At 42.2% G+C, this 21,142-nt stretch overlaps 2 protein-coding genes and 1 long non-coding RNA gene across 4 annotated transcripts; 2 read left to right on the top strand and 1 right to left on the bottom strand.

The window, feature by feature from the left end:
• Positions 1 to 4,846: 4,846 nt before the first annotated feature.
• LOC139435599 (uncharacterized) lies at positions 4,847 to 5,944 on the bottom strand. Its single transcript, XR_011644825.1, has 2 exons — positions 5,166 to 5,944; positions 4,847 to 4,945 (listed from the first exon to the last, which is right to left on the bottom strand). It is a non-coding gene; the product is annotated as an uncharacterized lncRNA (long non-coding RNA).
• Positions 5,945 to 7,675: 1,731 nt separating this feature from the next.
• Positions 7,676 to 11,531, top strand: LOC117462419 (uncharacterized). Its single transcript, XM_034104646.1, has 5 exons — positions 7,676 to 8,131; positions 8,972 to 9,041; positions 9,125 to 9,221; positions 9,314 to 9,551; positions 10,124 to 11,531. The coding sequence occupies exons 1-5, from the start codon at positions 7,838 to 7,840 to the stop codon at positions 11,192 to 11,194; spliced, it is 1,770 nt and encodes a 589-aa protein (XP_033960537.1). The 5' UTR covers positions 7,676 to 7,837; the 3' UTR covers positions 11,195 to 11,531.
• An 899-nt stretch (positions 11,532 to 12,430) lies between these two features.
• On the top strand, positions 12,431 to 17,028 carry LOC117462346 (zinc finger protein with KRAB and SCAN domains 8-like). Of its 2 annotated transcripts, none has more exons than XM_034104536.2 (4): positions 12,431 to 12,921; positions 13,865 to 13,905; positions 13,985 to 14,243; positions 15,034 to 17,028. In XM_034104536.2, the coding sequence occupies exons 1-4, from the start codon at positions 12,631 to 12,633 to the stop codon at positions 15,850 to 15,852; spliced, it is 1,410 nt and encodes a 469-aa protein (XP_033960427.1). In that variant the 5' UTR covers positions 12,431 to 12,630; the 3' UTR covers positions 15,853 to 17,028. The 2 variants fall into 2 exon arrangements, with proteins under 2 accessions (XP_033960427.1, XP_033960426.1); XM_034104535.2 differs by having other exon boundaries at positions 12,433 to 12,921; positions 13,760 to 13,905.
• Positions 17,029 to 21,142: the final 4,114 nt, after the last annotated feature.

Below are 21,142 nucleotides of genomic sequence, written 5' to 3'. Positions count from 1 at the left end.
CCTATAAAAACTATTTAAAAAAAGGGGCTACTGTATCAACCTATATAAAGTATATAAATATAGTTTTTCTCCCTGCAGGAGAGGGGAGCGTGCTTTGAGATCAACTGCTAGGCTGCAGCGGGGAGAAGAGGGGGACAAAAAGTAGGAAGAGAAGTAATGGGTCAGAAACCCTCCTTTTTACGCAGCGGTCCAGACATAGACATCATAGCTACGGCGACATATATTCAGTTGCCAGTTACTTTTGGCATTAGGGCAGGGATATCTTTCAAGGTTTGACATAATGAATTGTGCTACTTTTAAAGCAAGCAACGATGTTTTCAAATCTGTAATCAAAAAGCTCCTCAAAAACACTATAGAAGCAGTTCCTGCCGTTGTTACGTTAGTTCAAACAGTAACAACGGACTACTTTTCTTAGCGGATGCATGTCAATTTAAATCAATACTAAAAAACTATTTTTTAAATCAATAAAATCTTTTTCTAAATCCATAAAAGCATTTCAATTATTATTGGGAGTCATGTCGTTACTTTGTTGAGAATGTGGCCATGTGTAATAAGCGGGATAATGTCCACATTGCACATTGCATAATGTGCCTTCATGCCGATCTAGATCCCTCCGCAAAAACAAAACAAAAAACGTCTCGTTCGCGGACGAGAGCCGGCTCCCGTGAGATGGGTCTGTCTGCAGACCGCAGCAAGGAGGCGTTTCCTATAGGGGCGTTTCCTATAGGGGCGTTTCCTAACTTTTTTTATCCAGCTGCTTTTATAAATCCTCGCAGAAGAAGTCATTGTTCTAGTGATGGGAATTCCGGCTCTTCTTGGTGAGCCGGATCATTTGGCTCACCAAGAAGAGCCGGCTCTTTCGGCTCCCAAAGGGCTCTTCAGTTTACCACATATTATACCTTTTAATTAAATCAAATGTAGCGCTGTTTTGACTAATTATTTATATGTGTACACATATATCACTTAAATTATTCAAGACATCCTTTGTACTAAAGTATTCAAAAGTAAAAATTACATGTTTAATATAAATTATTTGCTGTGGCCAATTGTTTTCATTGCATTTACACACCCGTGTAACTCTCTGATACCACCCAATTAATGCATTGACTTGCTTGTAGAACCACGCTACACAAAACAGATGGCAACACCTATAAAAACTATTTAAAAAAAGGGGCTACTGTATCAACCTATATAAAGTATATAAATATAGTTTTTCTCCCTGCAGGAGAGGGGAGCGTGCTTTGAGATCAACTGCTAGGCTGCAGCGGGGAGAAGAGGGGGACAAAAAGTAGGAAGAGAAGTAATGGGTCAGAAACCCTCCTTTTTACGCAGCGGTCCAGACATAGACATCATAGCTACGGCGACATAGTTGCCAGTTACTTTTGGCATTAGGGCAGGGATATCTTTCAAGGTTTGACATAATGAATTGTGCTACTTTTAAAGCAAGCAACGATGTTTTCAAATCTGTAATCAAAAAGCTCCTCAAAAACACTATAGAAGCAGTTCCTGCCGTTGTTACGTTAGTTCAAACAGTAACAACGGACTACTTTTCTTAGCGGATGCATGTCAATTTAAATCAATACAAAAAACTATTTTTTAAATCAATAAAATCTTTTTCTAAATCCATAAAAGCATTTCAATTATTATTGGGAGTCATGTCGTTACTTTGTTGGGAATGTGGCCGTGTGTAATAAGCGGGATAATGTCCACATTGCACATTGCATAATGTGCCTTCATGCCGATCTAGATCCCTCCGCAAAAACAAAACAAAAAACGTCTCGTTCGCGGGCGAGAGCCGGCTCCCGTCGTTCACTATAGGAAACGCCCCTATAGGAAACGCCCTATAGGTAACGCCCCTATAGGAAACGCCTCCTTGCTGCGGTCTGCAGACAGACTCTATTGGCTCCCGTCGTTCACTATAGGAAACGCCCCTATAGGAAACGCCCCTATAGGAAACGCGTCCTTGCTGCGGTCTGCAGACAGACTCTATAGAGAGGCGAAGTCCCTCCCTTTCCGGGAGCCTCCATGGGACCCCGGAAGCGTAAAATTATACATTGAAGTCAATGGAGAGAGAAAGGTTATCTTTTGATCCTGTTTGAATTGTGCCACGAATGACACATATGATGTTTGTCAATTTAAAAGAATATTTTGCAATTCAAAAAAATTAAAATGTGTCGTAAAACTGTGAAGTTACACATTTTTTTGTGTGAAACCGCTGAGTGAACTACAGGTCTCTTGGTCTCGCACAATACGCGTCACCATCACAAAGATGGCCGTCACGTTAGCAAATGTCACCTGTTTCTTTCAGAATGAGAATAAAAGTATAAAACGAGGTGACTACAAGTCTGGACACGTTGAGAGCTGTACATACACGAAAGGGGAGTTATTCGGTTCTGTAAGAGCAGCGGGACCGGCTTTACAAGATGTTGGTGAGTAATATGAGTGCAATGTGTAACGTTAATGTCAGCTAGCTAACATTAGCTAACAAGGTACACTAACGTGTTTTGTTTCAGTAACTAGTGTTCTCCTTTAGAACTTCGTGGTCTCTGTGTATGCTGTGGATAACATTAGTGTTCACAAGAACAAGGTATACTCCCGTGTTTTGTTTTAGTTGCTCTTCAGATTGAAACGGACAGTTTTATATCGACTATACTGTATGTGTGATCTCCTTTTACATCTCGTTGTGTCATTTGAGTTTATTTGCTGTGTGTAGATTCAAGGGTTTTGGTTATCTTGTCAATTTGTTTGGTTATCCAGGCACAGCTGTGTGTGACTCCCTCGGGTACACTGGTATGTGTTTTCCTAATGTAGAGAGCATTGATTAATTAATAAACTACACACTGAGTCTAGATCCTGACCAAGTCCTTTTTTATTGTTGATCAAATGTTTTTCAAAAATGTATTCATACACATTTAGAAAAATACAATGTACAATCACAACCAGTACAACACACATTACAAAAAATACAGAAAAAACAAACAATAACAACAATCAGACAAAACTATGGAAAAATAACCCCTCCCACCCCAGATCCGGACCATCCTTGTATTATTGCTCATTCAATCTATTATAGCATGCTAACAAACATGGTACTTTCTTTATTTGTACAGATCTGCATGGGAGGCGATGGCGCGATGCAGAGCGCTGTCTGTGATTTTGCACGGGGGATGTACAAATGCAGCCACGCTGCAGCATTGGCAATATGTGCCATGTGGCAGATCGCTCCACAGATGTTGAGTGCCAGTGGAGGAAGCCTGGCACTTCCAAAGTAGTCCAGCCGGTGTCTCAACTCTACCAACAGTGAGAGGAGACATACAACCCACTGGCCAGAGACATCGCCACTCAGGATGTAGACTGGTTCAGGTCTGCACTGAGGGGCATGGCTTTTGTCACCTGAGCTAGAGCCGCGGCCTCAACATCAGGCCATTGTCACCGTGCCGGAGCTGGTGAAGGGGGTCGGGGGCTTGAGGCAATTCTTGCCTCAATGCGACTGAGCAGAGACCAGCAAGCTGCCATCCAGACAGCCACCGGAGGACAGCGGACAAAGTGGCAGTTACACAGGCGGGGCAGGTTGACAGCCAGCAAGTTTGGTTCTGTGCTGCGGTCGGGACTTTCATCCACTCCATGCGCGTCCCTCATGAAGAGGGTGCTCGGGGGGTACAACTTGGACGGAGTCATGGCTGTCAACTGGGGGGTTGTAAACGAGGCCGAAGCGGTGAAGGCTTTTGTGCAGGCCTATCAGGAGACAGTGTTCGAGTCTGGTCTCTTTGTGAGTGAGTCGGTGTTTTGGGAGCATCCCCCGATGGACTTGTGCAGCCATCTGCCCTGCTGGAGGTGAAGTGTCCACCATCATTATATAGGATATATATATATATATATATTTGTATACATATCTGTAAATTGTATAATTTTATTTGATTTAAAAGTATTTTTGATCTCTGTCTATAAACACAAACTGAGTAAGATTGACAATAAAGTTGACTTTGAAAAATATATATATTCTTTATGAAAATAGTTGACTGTTGGAGAAATGAATCCAAATGAAACGTTGGACTGAACTACAACGACGCCTTTAAATCTCTACGGACTGTTTTTCAGTGGGATGGCAAGTTCCTATCTTTAAACATTTATTAGTTTTTTCTCAGAACAGATTTGATTTTCTGAAGTTAACTTAACCATGTAAGGTCATTATTAAAAAGGTACAATCAATTTGTTTAGGGTTGAATAAAATAATGATAAACATTTCATTTGGATAATTTACTGACAGAATAAGAAACTCAATGATGCTCTACTCACCTGTTCCTTTTTATAAAGTGAAACAGTTGAAACGATAGATTTTAGTAAACTTAAAAACAACCTTCTCCAAAAGCTATCAAGGAATATACCTAATACTTGTTTTAGAACTTTATTACATATTTTTATATAAATAGTTTGAGTGATCCATAATTGACAGAAGCTTGTGTTTACACTGACCTGTCACTCATATATTAATGTCTTTGTAACTTCAGTAAACCACGACCTCACTCATTTCTTTCATCACGGTTCAGTAAACTAAGTGACACATAAACCAGTTTAATCATTATAATAACGTAGGATTGCAACTCTTTGAAACTGTAGGTGGCTCTTAAAAGAGCCGTTGTGTTTGGGTGTGCTGGTCTCAGGTCAGTCTAAGCCCTCTCTCGCGGATGCGGCGGGCCAGCTGGATGTCCTTAGGCATGATGTTGACCCTCTTTGCTTGGTTCATCTTACTGAGGGGCAGCTACATGGATGTCGGTGCAGTCCACAATCATTGTGCAGTTGAAGGCAGAATTAATGTATTATCGACTCAGAATGAAGCACAACTTCATGTCATACAACACATTGACTTTATTTGTAATTGTGTAAAAAAATAAAGCATTGATTAGCAAGCAGGACCTGCAGGAACAGAGCACGGTGATGGATGGAGCTGGGAAGAGAGAAGAATAAAGAAAACAGATCAACTTCATTATCGGATATTAAAAATTCAATTTCAAAACAAGTTGCCGCTCCTACAGTTTTCTAGTATGTAAAGATGATTTCACTTGACCTATGCACAATATCACACTCAATACATGTGTGTCTCTGGGGGGTGCATTGTGCCTTTGATGTATATAAATAATATACCATAACCAAATACTATTACGTACAGTGGAAATCAGGTTGCCAGAGCAGGTCAGTCCAGTGTGCATGTTCCTCAGGGTCTCAGCAGTTACAGGTGAGGTAAAGGAAATAAAAGAGAAAAAGGTCAGTAACAACACTTTGAAGTAACAACACTTTGAATAATTATCTCTTTTAATAATGTTCTATCAGTAATCACTCAACTACTGTCTTTCCAACAAACAGATTGACTCACTATCATCACAATGAAACACGTCCAGAAGAATGGACCACAGATGGAAATTAGCTATAATCTGGCATATTGCATCTCTTCTCTTTGCTGAGATTAATGTTTTTGTATGCATGGTCCTTCTATAAATAAATACATGTCATGCAAAGCTGCCTGCCTGCCTTCCTTCCTTCGACTCTCCCTGAACTGCCTGATCTTTTAATGTTCAATGTTAACCATTTGAGCAGATAGCATTAAGTAGAAAAGATCGCAGATGCTAATCTGCCGTTAGCCTACCTCCCGCCCCCTTAGCACCTGGCGATAGGTTCCTCTTCAAATGTTTCAGAAAATACTTAACATCATGACTACTCTTACTGTTTAACATTTGAGTTCACTTCATGTTAAGGCTAATACAAATGACAAGGCTAAGTAATGTGATGCTAACTAACGTGCTCGCTACTAGCTATGTAGCTAGCTTGACTGTGTTCCATGCACAACATGTGTATTACCTGAGATCTCTGATCCAGCGACTCCTGGTCCTTTCATCAGACGGGAAGTGATAGAACGAGCTATGATCTATAAGTATGATCACTTATGTGATTGCAACCTGGTACAAAGCACACAGGCATCTTGTAAAATTGAATTTATTTTTAGCAATCTCTTATTTATTGGAGGGAATAAATCAGTTATGAGATCTTCTTCTTTAATTACGAGTCGCAACCACTTGGAGCATTATCGCCTGTGACATCACTTATGCGAGCCAGAATGGGATTTGGGATTTGTAGTCTTTGTAGTCGCGTATTTTTCATAGTCTTATATTTCAACAGTTTTACGACAAAATGTGACTTTTTTTACATGGAACTTATTGTTTAAGATTGACAAACATCATATGTGTAGTTCGTGGCACAATTCAAACGGGATCAAAAGATACGTGTTCTCTCTCCATTGAATTCAATGTTAATTTTTCGCTTCCGGGGTCCCATGGGCCGGAAGTAGATGGGCGTGACTTCGCCTCTCTATTGCTTTTTTGAGAAAAGAGCTATATTTCTGATTGGCTGGGCGAATTGCAAACCACGCCCCGTAAAACTCCCAAAAAGTTTTGTGAAGCCGCCATTTTATTATCCTCGCATTAGCATTATTAGCATCAGCCCAGCGCAGAAACGCAGAGAGACTAACTTATGGTAACACAAAATAAAACATGGGAGCGGTGGAGATGAGGAGGTGTCGGCGTTCTGGCGATTTACTCGGAAGGCTTCAGTAGAAGCTGCTGGGACTCCCAGCAGCTTCTACTGAAGCCAGTCCACAACTCCGGGGACTTCCGGCCGGGGACTTTGGGCGGCAGTATACGCCGTGAAGTGGTTTTCGGCCTGCCAGTAAACCCAAAGCAGAAGAAGAAGAAGTGACGTCAGCGGCTTCATTTGCCTAATCCACCCCCAGGGACTTTTCCGGTGTGAACGCGATCTGTACTTAGTTCATGCGAACTAAAGAGTTCGCATGAACCTTTGTGGGAAAAGTACCGCAATATGTGACGGGATGGGAGTGAGAACGTGTTGCAACCACACACACACACACACACACACACACACACACACACACACACACACACACACACACACACACACACACACACACACACACACACACACACACACACACACACACACACACACACACACACACACACACACACACACACACACACACACACACACACACACACACACACACACACAGAGTGGGCCAAGGATGTGTACATACAATGGTAATTCCCTTGATTCCAACATGGGATTCCAACAAACCGGGATACGCCTTAAACCAAACCAAGCCAACCCCGCTATTCAACCCGGCCCACCCATGGATAAGAGCCAACCCAGCCGGAAAGGATCCGTCTTGTGTAAATATGACGTCACGTTCTCGTTGTAACTCTCGTTGTAATCGGAGCTGCTCGGAAACACATCTCCAGCAGTAACATGCAACATACACATTAATGCAGCAGCAATATTAAGAGAAACATCAGACATAATAGTGAAACACTGAAAGGGAACATTTTATTGCACCAGGAGCTATCTTGGGACTTTTACTCCGACAACGTTGACTTGCCTGTGAATAAAAAATAAACCATAGTGTTGGTGATCTACAGTGTTGTCATTCTTCTTTGAACAGCAAGATAACACCCTATTTCAACAATCACACTCCCTGTAATTGACATAATTAATAGATAGTTTAGCTTCTCACCATCATTTGCTGTGGCCCACTGATGTTAACGATCATAACTGAAAGGCTGCCTGCCAAACGTAAACATTCAGCCAAGTGACTTGCAAACTCTCGCGAGAGCTCTACACAAGGCGCGCGGATCCTTTCTAGCCATAAGCCGCGAAACCACCAGCTAGCCCTTAAGCTTTTTACTGTTTGGGACCTTGCGAGTCTTGCAGTCCCTGTACACATTACATTAACCCGCCACATTAAAACGGGAAGAGATCCTTTACCTCCAGGATGTGCTCCGTCCTCGGATGTGATTCATGGCGTCGTGGTGCCAGACGGTTTAAGATACCGGAGGATCCGGAGAGGAGGCTGCAGTGGGTTCAGTTCATCCTGGAAGCCAATGAACAGCGACTTAAGGAATCGTGCTGGACTAAAATCACCATTTGCAATGAACACTTTAATGGAGACTGTTTTGAACCCCTGCCTGGCACGGCCCAGCTCAGGTCCAGTGCTGTCCCATCAGTGTGTGCCAAGCATGGTGTCAAGTCAGAACCAGAGGAACCTCTGGAGAGCCCACAATATGTGGTGAGTCTGTATTTATAATAGACACACACATACACAAGTTACTCATTCCTATTTAACAGCACATCAACGAAATGCCATATATTACTTTTTACCATAGCTATTGACACTGCATTCCGTTTTTGGTGTGTTTGTTTTAATACCACATCTGACTGGGTAGATTGGGATATCCTCACTAGTGAGCACAGAGTTTATCATTACACAGGTTTTTTAAAAGGTTTTTACATTGCCATTCATTTCTCAATTAATACATAAATCATTTATATCTATCATGTGGCCAGAACACATATAATGTGCACATATAATTGTCAAGAAGAGCAATTTGGTTTGTTCATTATTTTATCAATTAAAGTGATGACACTGTGATATTAATGTGTGTGGGCTATATGCAACATGTAGAGTACATTGTATCCAAATGATTCACTCACTTTTCATTGTTATATGTTTGTATTGACATGTCTCAAATCATTGTAATAACCCCTATGACAGTTGATGTTGTATATTGAGCATTTGTCATGTCTTTGTTGGAGACAGTGAATTAAATTAGCAACTGCCACTTGCCAAATACAGGATGAATGTTGGCTGTAGCAGTGAGAAGAATTAGGCCATCTAGGCATATTTTAATTTAGTTTAGGTAATACACTTTTTGTAAAGCAATTCCTGAGTTTAAATGGTCAATTTCTAGTCTGGTTCCACTTATTCAGTCTTTACATCCTACATAGATTTCAGAAGTGACAGAAAATATTGTGTTAGTGGACGGCAGAAATGTTCAGTGACCTGCCATACTGCCATGTGATGACACATGTATTACCTGTGTGTAACCCTGTGTGTTACTTTGTGTAGAAGCCTGAAGAACTAAGAACATGTGATCGTCCATCTTACAATCCTGAAGAATCAGAACTAACTTCAAGGGGTAAGGTTTAACAATACAATTGGTTTTAATTCAAATGTATTTTTTTCATGTTTATAATGGTGAAGGTTACATTTAATCTGCAGATGATCAAGAAAACCCAGCACCAAGTTCTGCTTCAGAGATATCTGATTATGGGCAAATGCTACACAACATTGTGAACATTGATATGATTAGGAAAAAGTAAGTGAATCCTTCTTTACAGTTTACTTTGATAACACTAGATGAGACTTTCTAATGTTGTATCTCATATTTTTGATTCACTGATTCCTCAGAGCTGCACTTCTGCAGATGAAAGGGAGGTACGTTGTGAATGAAAAATGTCTCCTCCAGTTGTTCAGCCACAAGTGCCCGTCATGTGGCTCTAAAGTAAAGACAGAAAAGGTCATCTATGGGGTGCTCATCGTTGTGAACCAAGAGTGCCTTCAGTGTGAGTACAGGAACCAGTGGAAAAGCCAAGTCAATGCCAGTGTCCCCACAGCTGAAGTAGACGCAACTTCAGAGACCCAACAGGTAGGACTTCAATTGTCAGACAAACTAAAACATAACCAAACACTCTGCTAAGAGTTAAGTCTCCTTTTGTAATAGATTTGTGCATTCCAATTTTTTTTAATTAAATTAATATGCAAGATACACTCCAATATTTTCACAATTATGTTTTTTATTATTGGAATTTTATGCAGTGGATTTTTGTGTTGACTATTGTAGCCTAAATAGGTAGAGCTTAAACAATCGGTCAATTGACATACATTTATACAACAGTCAGTGTGGATTTTAGGACCATATTGTAAATCCGATAGTTAAAGTAATTGATCAAGCAGTGAAAAGATGCTTGAACTTCTCAATGGGAGGTTTTGATGATTCTACCTGTCATATAAAACTGTAAACTGAATATCCTTGGGTTTTGGACCTTCGGTTGCTTTGGACAGTTGTGAGTAGAACTAGTTTTGTACTATTATTTGATATTTCAAAGACTGAATGATAAATGAATGAATCAACTCTTTTTTTGTCTAGCTGTAATATTAATCCTGTACTGAACATGTTCACTTTTACTCATACCCATTCTTGTCCTTAAAACTTTTAAGAGCACTGTGGAGAGTGATCCCATGGAGGAATCAGAGGAGTCAGATGATGAAAGTGACTCAGACCAGGATTGGGTTCCAGAGGAGGAACTTTTACTGCTGAACGAGCTTCATGGAGAATCTGAAGGGGAAACCGAATCTGAAGAGGAAATGGATGGGGTTTGTCCTCCACTTGCCCTCAAACACAGTCAGCTCTGCACCGAGTGTGGCACGTTTTTTAATAAACAGAAATCTCACACATGTAAACACAAAACAAGACCCTATGCTTGCAATACTTGTGGCAGGAGATGTGTTAGTGAGGTCGCACTAAACGCTCACAACAGAATCCACGATGAAAACTATGAACATCCATGCAAATACTGCAATGTTACATTCAAAACAAAAGTGGACAAAATCACTCACGAGCAGATCCACATAACTGAACGAAAACCCTACAAATGTTCTGACTGTTCAGAGACATTTACCACAAATAACGCACGCAGATCCCACCTGAGAGTTCACCGCGTCTTAAAATGTCACATCTGCAATCTTGACTTTGCCGAGTCCAATGCTCTTCAGAGGCACTTAGCTGTGCACACAGGAGTGAAGCGCTATAAGTGTTCAGTGTGCCAACGTGACTTCAGCCAGGCAAGCCACCTGCAATCCCATATGCGTCTTCACACAGGGGAGAGGCCTTTTAAATGCCAGCATTGTGAGCAAAGTTTTAATCACAATGTGAGCCTGAAGAGTCATGTCCAGCGTTACCACTCATCCAGCTCAGGACCTAAACCGAAGAAGGGTAAAAGAATAAAAACGGTAAGCAACCCTGGTGATGGTCAGAAGTATGGAAACAAGAGAGACTCTGGGTTAGACAACAATATGGAAGAACATGATGAAGAAGAGGAGGTGCAGAAGAGGAGAACAGTTAAGCCAAAACGTAAAAAGAAGAGCACAGGTAGACCCGTAGGAAGGCCAAAGAGAAATGAAGCAGGGACTAATGCAAGGCCAGCGAAGAGAAGGCGCTGCAGTGAAAAAGAAAGTGAAGATGAGCCAACAGAAAACAACACGTCCTTTGACTCAACAAAGACTGATTGACCCCAAACATTGACTCTGATTTTGAAAAAAATGGCACAGCAGCCAGAACAATAACATATTAGTGAAGCAAAGGGGAGACCAGGAAATGATTGAAGTGAAGAAACCTAACATTAAAAAAAAAGGTTATTGAGTTGAGTATTTCTTATGGCAAAATCAGTTTAGGGTGCCATACAAAAGTGTGCTGTTTAATGTTGTATATTTGAACCAATCTTGAGCACAGTTTCTCTTTTCAAACTTTATTGTTTTTAAATTTTAAGACTCAATGACTTTAATGCAACACACATGCATGAATCCTGTTCACTGTTGTGTATAGAGACTGAGTACAAATTAAACTGCTTATGCACAGTGCTTGTTGGTTTTCTTTTTGGTTCTAAATGTGAAATATTTCACAATGTTGTTATTTAAAGTTAATCTCATATTTGTATTGGAAATGCTTTATAATTCTACATTGGTTTGGTGTAATTTGTTCTTGAATTTGTTTCAATAGTAATACAATCTACCAAATCAATGCAGCGTTATGACACGCAACTGGACAAATAGGAACAACTCACTAGTTAATTCTATATTTGAATGAATATTGTTATGAGAATATCAATGTTTACACATTAAAACATCACATTTATTTATACATAACAGCTTCCATGATAAGTGATCCACTGACTCCAAATCAATACTGCTTTACGAACTACACGAGACAAGTAGAAACACCTATTTTCATAAGATTTTAGTGGTTTTCCTAATTTAAATGAATATTTTCATGAACATTCTGCTGTTTTTTTTAATGAAAAAAATTAATTGAAATATCATGTTACCCAATGACTCGAAATAAATGCAGCATTATAGTAGGCCTACAATACTGGACAAATACTACAGGTTGATATGATCGAACATAAACCCTGCACAGGCTATTCTGATAAGATATTTAAAACGTCTTTTGTTTTTCCTGAAAACGACATTTGAGAATACACACATGCTATAAACACCAGTAATACAATCTCAGGACACTTCGATATGGCTTTGATTACAGGATCGTTTACTTCCAGTCAACAAATCCTTTGGAAAGACAAAAAACAACTATTCAATATCCTGCTTTACCGCGACCGCACTGCCGAAGATGAAGTCTATGACGCTATCGCGTAGAGCTACGTCGATCCTTGCGTAATGCGGAAGTGGGCGTGGTTAAATCTAAACTGGGTTGGAAAAACTATAGACGCAGCCGGGATACGGCTCTGAGCAAACCAAGCTGCCCCAGCCATACAACCCCGCCCCTTCCGTTACCTTAGCCACTAGCTAAATGTCCAACTGTTAGCTTGCAACTGTAAGTAGTGGAAGGCAGTCAAGTCCTCGTAAATTGTAAACATTAAACTGTCCGGCACTTTTAAATCTGGAGGGCAGATCTAACCCATAGACTGTATATATAAAGGTCTAACCCCAGCATGTGCTCCGTCCTCGGATGTTGTTCTTTGAGTCGCCATGCGCAACGCTTCAAGTTACCCGAGGATCCGGACAGGAGGCTGGAGTGGGTTCAGTTTATTTTTGAAGCAAACAAGCAACAACTTAAAGAATCGTGCTGGACTGACATCACCATATGTAAAGAACACTTTACTGATGACTGTTTTGAGCACCCGAGTACGGCGGCAGACACGGTCCAGCTGAAGCCCAGTGCTGTCCCCTCAGTGAGGGTCAAGGCAGAGCCAGAAGAGCTGCTGGAGAGCCCACACTATGTGGTGAGTCTAGTTTGATAAAGTCACGACATTCTAATAAAGCTCGATATATGCGGAATGTTAATCTAATAATCATATACATACCTTTGGGAGTTTTGCATGTTTTCCTTTAGTATAATATGCTAGATCAATTGTTAAATTAATTGTGTGTATGCCGTTTAAACTGAGTAAATCCATACCTCTTTTCCCGATAAAATCAGTTTAGAATTAATATCTGAGACCTATTAAATGGAATAACTAATGTAACTAAGTCCTTTTTGCATTCACGTCATAAACACTCAACATGCTTCATGACGCAATAACCACAGTGCAATGTGGCAATCAACATCTTTCATTTAAAACAGATTTGCTGTCCACTGTCAAGTACATCACGTCCACATTGTTTAACATTCTTAAATGAGTGTGCTAATTCACTTAACGTGGGGCACAGCCCGGTTTAAAGGCTGCTTGTACTCTGACAGGTGCTTAATGGCACATTGCCTCATTCCAACAGTGCTGTTGAGGTCACACACCGTGTAATGAGCACTTACCGTGTTACTGCTGCCCAGTCTGTGCAATTCTGTCATCCCACTGCCCTACAGGCTAATGTAGCCATTAACCATGATGTTGTTTAGTATACATTTTGTCCAGTTAGTACACACATATTCATGGTGCTCTCAGGTGTTCTGAAACAAATGTTTAATGTCCTAGTGTGCTGCTTGTTAGGAATGGAATGAATGCTTGGCTTGTGATTTTGCTGAGAACACCAGGGGCAAACTTTACCATTAAGCAAGGTAGGGACCTGCCTTTATTGTACAAATCTTTGTTCAACTACAATCCTTTACTTTTGTCATTTGTGTAGAAGCCTGTGGATAACCAAGGTGCTGCTCCTCAGTGTGGTGACCTTAATGATTCAACTTTAAATCCACCTGCTGCTTTGAATGCTGTCTCTTCTGCATACCCCCAGATACAACTCAAAGTTAAGAAAGTGGATCTGAACAATCAGGAGTGAGTTAAACGTTCTCAACGGTTTGTGGAGTTTTTTCAGTTTGCATTACATTTAACAATTGTTTTAATTTCCTTTCAGAGCTGCTCCTCTGCAGATAAAAGCAAAGCATGTTGTGAATGAACGCTGCCTCTTCCAGTTGTTCCGCCGTAAGTGCCCGTCATGTGGATGCAAACTTCAGATGGAGAAGGTCACCTATGGCGAGCTCATCATCTTGAACCAACAGTGTGCTCAGTGTGACTACAGACACCAGTGGAAAAGCCAAGTCAATGCCAGCGTGCCCACAGCTGAAGATCAACCCCTAACAGAAGATATAGACGTAACGCCAGAGACCCATCAGGTAGGATTATAATCACACAACATATCCACACTGACTGTAAATAATGACCTCCTAACCTACTCCATCCTAAAGCCCTAGAAGGACAAGAATATGTTTTTGCGTTTTTGCTTTGCTTTCCTTGTGATCTTGAGAGAAAGACTGATTAAAATAATGATGTATTATTTAGTAGACTGCCACTATGCCTTGGTTGTTATGCTAATGACTAGTTTACAGTATTACTTGTGTAACACTAAGTAAATGCAGGGCTTATTCTTGCTGAAGTTACTGTTTTCCTGAAGTTCTGTGGTGTATTAATACATCTGTTGCATCTAGTAGAAGCTCTGAAGGGTAAAATCAAAATGCCTGAATAATGTTTATTGTCTAATGTAAATAGCAGTTAAGAGTAGTACAATCCTGCTACCGTAGCCTTACCTATAGCATCATGGATACATCTACAAACCTGAGCACTAAGCATATTCATAGCCGAACAGAGCAGCTGCAGCTGTGCTCACAGTGGCTGTCTACTGTCAGGCTCATTATGAAAGGAGTGATAAGAAATAAATACATAATGTATAGTGTCACATCATCCCTGTTATCTGTAGTATCTGCAGAGCGTTTTCCTAAACTGGCAGTCTATTATGGCCTGAACTGTTTGCACATGGGCTGACTTCTCATATATACTGTATTTGAATACTAAATCATTAAGGTGACTGCCTCCTTCTTGGTCATTTGTCCATAATATCCTGGGCTGTATAGACTTTGACACTTTTCCTATTCCAGGTTGTCATTCTTGTCGTTGTATTGTTCACAGAAAATGTCTACTGATGGCAACCCCAGCAACACAGTTCGCTCTGAGATTGTTACGTTCAGTGATGAAGAAAGCGATCCGTCGGATGAAGGAGAGCAAGGGGATGAAGGTGGGGTGAGTTCAGATTTCGAATGGGAACCAACTGAGGATTTCACTGAAAAGCTCACAAAGGAGTCTGAAGAGGAAAGAGAAAGCGGAGAGGAACAAGATTTGTATAATAAAGGGCTCTGCACAGAGTGTGGACGTTTTTTTATGAAGTCTCACACATGTGAGCACAAAATAAAGCCCTATTCCTGCAATATATGTGGCAAAAGATGTGTTAATGAGCTGTCTCTGAAATCTCACAGCAGAATCCACGATGAAACATATGACCATCTGTGTAAATACTGCCACGTTGCCTTCAAAACAAAGCTGGACAAACTAAAACATCAGCAGACTCATGAAGATAGCACAGATCCCTATAAATGTCCTCACTGTCCAGAGACATTTTCCACCTATAAAAGACGCTTGTACCACTTGGCAAAACACAGATTATTAAAGAAGCCCACATGTGAAGTTTGTGGGAATGAATTTAGGAGTGCACGTCATCTTCGGAGACACTCTATTGTGCACACAGGATTGAAACCGCATAAATGTTCAGAGTGCGAACGCAGCTTCAACCAGGCGGGACACCTGAAGTCCCACATGCGTCTGCACACAGGAGAGAGGCCTTTTAAGTGTCTGCAATGTGACAAAAGCTTCAATCACAACGTGAGCTTGAAGAGTCATTTGCAGAGTTACCACTTGTCAAGCTCTGGCCTGGACGGAAGAATTGTAAGTTAGAAAAAACAGTCATGTCAACACAGCCACTGATGGTGATGCTGACGACAGTAGAAATGAGAGAGGCACGACTCTAGGTTTGACAATGTGGAAAGAGAAGAAGATACGGAAGAAGAGAAATGAAGACTGTGCAAAAAAGAAGGAGAAATACAGGAACACCTAAAGGAAGGTCTGAGAGAAATTCTGCAGGCAAACGTTGAAACTCTAAGACTGTAACATCTAGGAAAACAGGTTCCAGCGATGAGAAAAGTGAAGACAAGCAATCAGACTGTGACATATCCTTTGACTTGGCAGAGTGTGAAGAAGAGGATGAGAGTGAGACCTTCAGGAAGAGCATCAACGAAAAGGAGACACAGCAGCCAGAGCAGCGGTAAAAGCACGAGGAAACTTAAGGGAAGAACAACAAATAAATACAGTTTCCAGCATTGATAAAACTTGATATAATCAAACATTCACCAGTGCTATTTAGTAGCTTTTGGTACATTTCGGAAAATAAAATAAGTTTTTAGGCTTGCTTTATATCAAATATAGTGAAAATGGGTTGGTCAAAAATATTAGCTCCCATGTGAATTCTTGCTTTCAAAACACACCTAATCAATCAATCAGCTTTCAAACCACACCTGAGCATTCAATCAGCATAAAAGGACTCCAAGAAACAGGCACTTGAATACCTTATTGAGGGGGACTATACTACTACTCCTACTCACCATGCCAAAGACAAAGGAAATCAGTCTTGAGCTCAGAAAGAAGATAGTGGAGGCTCATGATAAGGGGGAAGGCTATACTGCTATTTCCAAACGCTTCACAGTGTCTAGAACTGCTGTACGTTGCATCATTGCGAATTACAAGGAGACAAATTCTGTAAGAAACAAACCTAGGCGTGGTCGAAAGCGCAAGATTTCAAGGACTCTGGAGAGGAAAATAGTCAGAGATGTCAGCAAGAATCCCCGGACATCTGCCAAGATGATTGTTGCTGACCTGGCCTCTTCTGGAGTTGATGTTTCAAGGAACACAGTGGTGGCTTCAGGACCATCGTCCCAGAAGAACCCCTTTACTCAAAGAGTGGCACATCAGAGCCAGACTGAGGTTTGCCGGTGAACATTTGAAAGGTAAAGATGAGTTCTCATTCATAACACTCCGTTCGATGTCTCACTATGGGATGCGCCTCATCGCGGAGCAAACAGAAACATCAATCTCATTACGCCAATCCTGATTGGCGTAATGAGATTGATGCTTCTGTTTGCTCCGCGATGAGGCGCAAACAGAAGCATCAATCTCATTACGCCAATCCTGATTGGCTGGTGATCTTGACGTCAGCGTCAGGGGAAATCACCCCCTATAAGTAGCTTGCGCCACAACGCATGCGTCATTCAAACACCTCTTCTCGCTTTAGAGCACATCTCACAGTAGCCGGGCAAGCTTCACTGTCCACAGACTGAACCCAAATACCCCTTTCGGTCGACGGGCGCTCGCCGGCTACTCCTTCTGCTTCGCAGGAAGACGGTAGTACTAACGCTGTTAGTATTTAAAATCGACCTCGCCCTTCTCTTCCCGGGAAAGTAAGGTAGGTCCGATTTTTTTTTAAGCTAGCAGCACACCTGTTGCTAGCTCGCTGTAGTGGCACTACACCCGACTTTTCTAGTGCGGGACGCGCCTACGGGTGCTGTCCTTTCACGGAAGGTGGTCACCACGGACGCATGTCAGACAGGCTGATATGGTATTTACGAAGGCCGCCCGATGAGGTCCCTAGAGCAGAGACCTCCAGCGGGCGCACGTAAATCACCTGGAGCTTTTAGCGGTGTTCCCCAACCTAAAACGCTTCCTGCCTTCTCTCAGAGGACACCATGTCCTCGTGAGGACAGACAACACGATATCGTGTATGAACCGCCAGGGGAGATTGCCTTGTCTCCAGTCACACACACTGGCACACAAACTGATCCCTTGGAGCGGCAGACGTCTCCTCTCTCTGAGAGCGACACAGGTACCGGGAGTGATGCAGCTCGCTCGGGACAGAATTACTGTTCTCTTTAATGCACGATTTAAACGCACTGTTAGACGGGGACGCACTCGTACATGATTGACCTCCGGGTCCTCTGTACGCGTTCCCACCCCTGGCTCTGTTACCCCCAACTCTGGCCAGAGTGAAGGAGCAACGCCACACACTTACTCTGATGTTTCCGCCCTAGCCTGCAACGTACGGGCTGGCGGAGATATATCAGCTGTTGTGCGGGCAGCCATGGCAGCCTCCACCACGCAGGGACAGATTGTCTCAGGCGGGGGGGCGATCCTTCACCCACGCCCAGAGCGCGGGGCACTATGGGCCTGACCCGTGAGTGGTACAATCTGAATACAGTGGGACTCCCTCAGAAGGTGATAAACACTATTCAGAGTGCGAGAGCTTCATCCACCAGGTCTCTTTACGACTGTAAGTGGAGGGTGTTTGAGGAGTGGTGCCTTCAAGAAGGACACATCTCTTTTCAATGTCCTGTCGGGGTGATTTTATCATTCCTACAGGACTTGATCGATAAACACAGAGCTTTCTCCACGATCAAGGTGTACCTGGCTGCTATTGCTGCATGCCATGTGGGCTTTGAGGGTAAGACGGCTAGCAAACATCCTTTGGTCTGCCGTTTTATGAAGGGAGCTCGCAGGCTCCTCCCTGTCTCCAGGTCGCTGGTGCCCTTATGGGACCTGGCAGTGGTTTTAAATGGGCTCAGAATTACCCCATTTGAACCCCTGGAAGGAGCTGACATGAAACATCTGTCACTCAAGACAGTGCTGTTACTGACCCTGGCATCCGCCAAGCAGGTCAGCGATATTCATGCACTGTCTGTACATCCCTCATGCACTCAGTTCGCCCCAGGGCAAACGAGAGTGTTGTTGAAGCCCAACCCTGCCTTTACACCAAAGGTGGTTGGTTCGTGTACCCCAATTGACATTGAGGCATTTCTTCCGCCGCTGGTTTCCTCCGGGGAGCAGCAGCAGGATCTGTTGTGTCCAGTCCGGGCTTTACACACATATATGGACAGATCAAAGGAGCTTCGTCTTACTGACCAACTCTTCGTGTCCTGGGCTAACGCTCACAAGGGCAAGCCTGTTACCAAGCAACGGCTCTCCCACTGGATTGTGGAGGCAATTGCTTTGGCCTATACGAGTCAGAATCTGCAAGCACCTTCGGGTCTGCGGGCTCACTCTACTCGGGGCCTGGCTACATCCTGGGCTTTGTTCAAGGGTGTTTCCATCCAAGACATCTGTGCAGCGGCGAGCTGGTCCTCGCCGCTCACTTTTGTCCGCTTTTACAGGCTAGACGTCTCTGCTCCAAGCGTGGCCCGAGCAGTGCTGGGCACCTTGTTGAGTCAGGACTCTACCTGTTAAATTCTGGTTGATCGGTGATTTTCGAGATAAGCTCGTCTGGCAATACGGGAGCTACAATATCCCATAGTGAGACATCGAACGGAGTGTTATGAATGAGAACTATAGGTTACTTACGTAACCCCAGTCTCAGAGTAACATGAAGTGAGATGTCTCACCAGACGGCCCTCCTTGCTATGGTGAAGCGAGAAGAGGTGCTTATTTTGAATGACGCATGCGTTGTGGCGCAAGCTACTTATAGGGGGTGATTTCCCCTGACGCTGACGTCAAGATCACCAGCCAATCAGGATTGGCGTAATGAGATTGATGCTTCTGTTTGCTCCGCGATGAGGCGCATCCCATAGTGAGACATCTCACTTCATGTTACTCTGAGGGCTGGGGTTACGTAAGTAACCTATAGTTTTGTAAGTCTGTGCTTTGATCTGATGAGACTAAACTGGAACTGTTTGGGCACATGGATGTTGCTCATGTTTGGCGAAGAAAGGGAGAGGCCTTCAACCCTAAGAACACATCATGCCGTGGGGCTGTTTTGCAGCCTCAGGCACAGGGTGCCTTGTTCGGGTGCAAGGCATCATGAATAATTAAAATTATGTTGACATTTTGAGGGATATTATGAACAAATCTGCTCTTAGTCTTCGCTTAGGTCGTCGCTGGGTCTTCCAACAAGTCAATGACCCAAAGCACACATCAAAATCCAACCGTTCCTAAAGGACACCAAAACCAAGGTGCTGGAGTGGACCGCACAGAGCCCAGATCTGAATCCTATTGAGAATCTGGCGGGTGCTCAAAGTGAATGTCCATGCTCGGAAACCATGCAATTTGGACCAGCTGGAACAATTTGCAATGGAAGAATGGGCCAAAATCCCTCAAGAGACCTGTGCCAAGCTAGTAAAGAACTACTCTAAGAGGTTGTTGTCAGTTGTGGCTCAGAAAGGGTACACTATTGACTATTAATGGCCTGGGGACTAATCTTTTTTGACCAACCCATTTTTCACTATATTTGATATAAAGCAAGCCTAAAAACTTATTTTATGTTCCAAAATATACCAAAAGCTACTAAATAGCACTGGTGAATGTTTGATTATATCAAGTTGTATCAATGCTGAAAACATTGGGAAGAATTTTAGGAAAATGTTCCATAACTCCTGGGGGGCTAATAATTTAGGCCTCAACTGTATGTGGTCTAAAAATGCTTAAAACACACAAATCTGATCATTTGGTTGTGCTGTTGTGAAAAGAAAGAAGACATAGAAAACTGGATTGATTTATCTTGAGTCTATAAAAGTATTAAGCACTATATTTTGTTTCGTAAAACTGTATTCCAAAATCAATGATAATGTTTTTACAAAATGCGTTCAAAGTTATAGAAACTAAGGACAGTTTGCTTGTATCCTTGTTTTCTAAGTTTGTATGTTTGATTCTCCTATTAAGCCTGAGCTTCAGTGAAATGAAGTGTGTGGCCTCAGATATTTGTTACAGAACATCCTCCTACCTCGTTCAAGGAGGGTCCCTGAATGCACCGCTGAGTCATGCTTTTCGTCCCTGCAACTCTTTTAGCCCAGCAGTACATAATAATTGTATACAGGTTAAGTAATAGTTGGACAGTTTGTATATAGTTAAAGTCTCTGTAATTGTTTTGCCATACCATACAAACAATATAACATGCAGAATACATATAGTTAAGGCCTTAAAGGCATTGCAGATGTGTACATTGATGTCAAAATAAAAGTGTAAAAACTGTCATATTGAGTCAGTTATCTTTGTTCCTTAGCTTGGTGTGGTTGAGAAAGAGAAGGTTTTTCACATTTCCAATTAAAACTCTCAAACTCGTCCGTGGTCAACTCTAATGTAGCTGCTGTGTGTTGAGTATCTTGCCAAATATACTAAACAACTAACAGTTGATTTTTTCCCTTATGTTGCA

Source organism: Pseudochaenichthys georgianus, chromosome 17, assembly GCF_902827115.2.
Source record: "Pseudochaenichthys georgianus chromosome 17, fPseGeo1.2, whole genome shotgun sequence".
NCBI lineage: Eukaryota > Metazoa > Chordata > Actinopteri > Perciformes > Channichthyidae > Pseudochaenichthys > Pseudochaenichthys georgianus.
The sequence above is the reverse complement of the archived record's forward strand: the minus strand, read 5'-3'. Positions and strand labels throughout refer to the sequence as shown.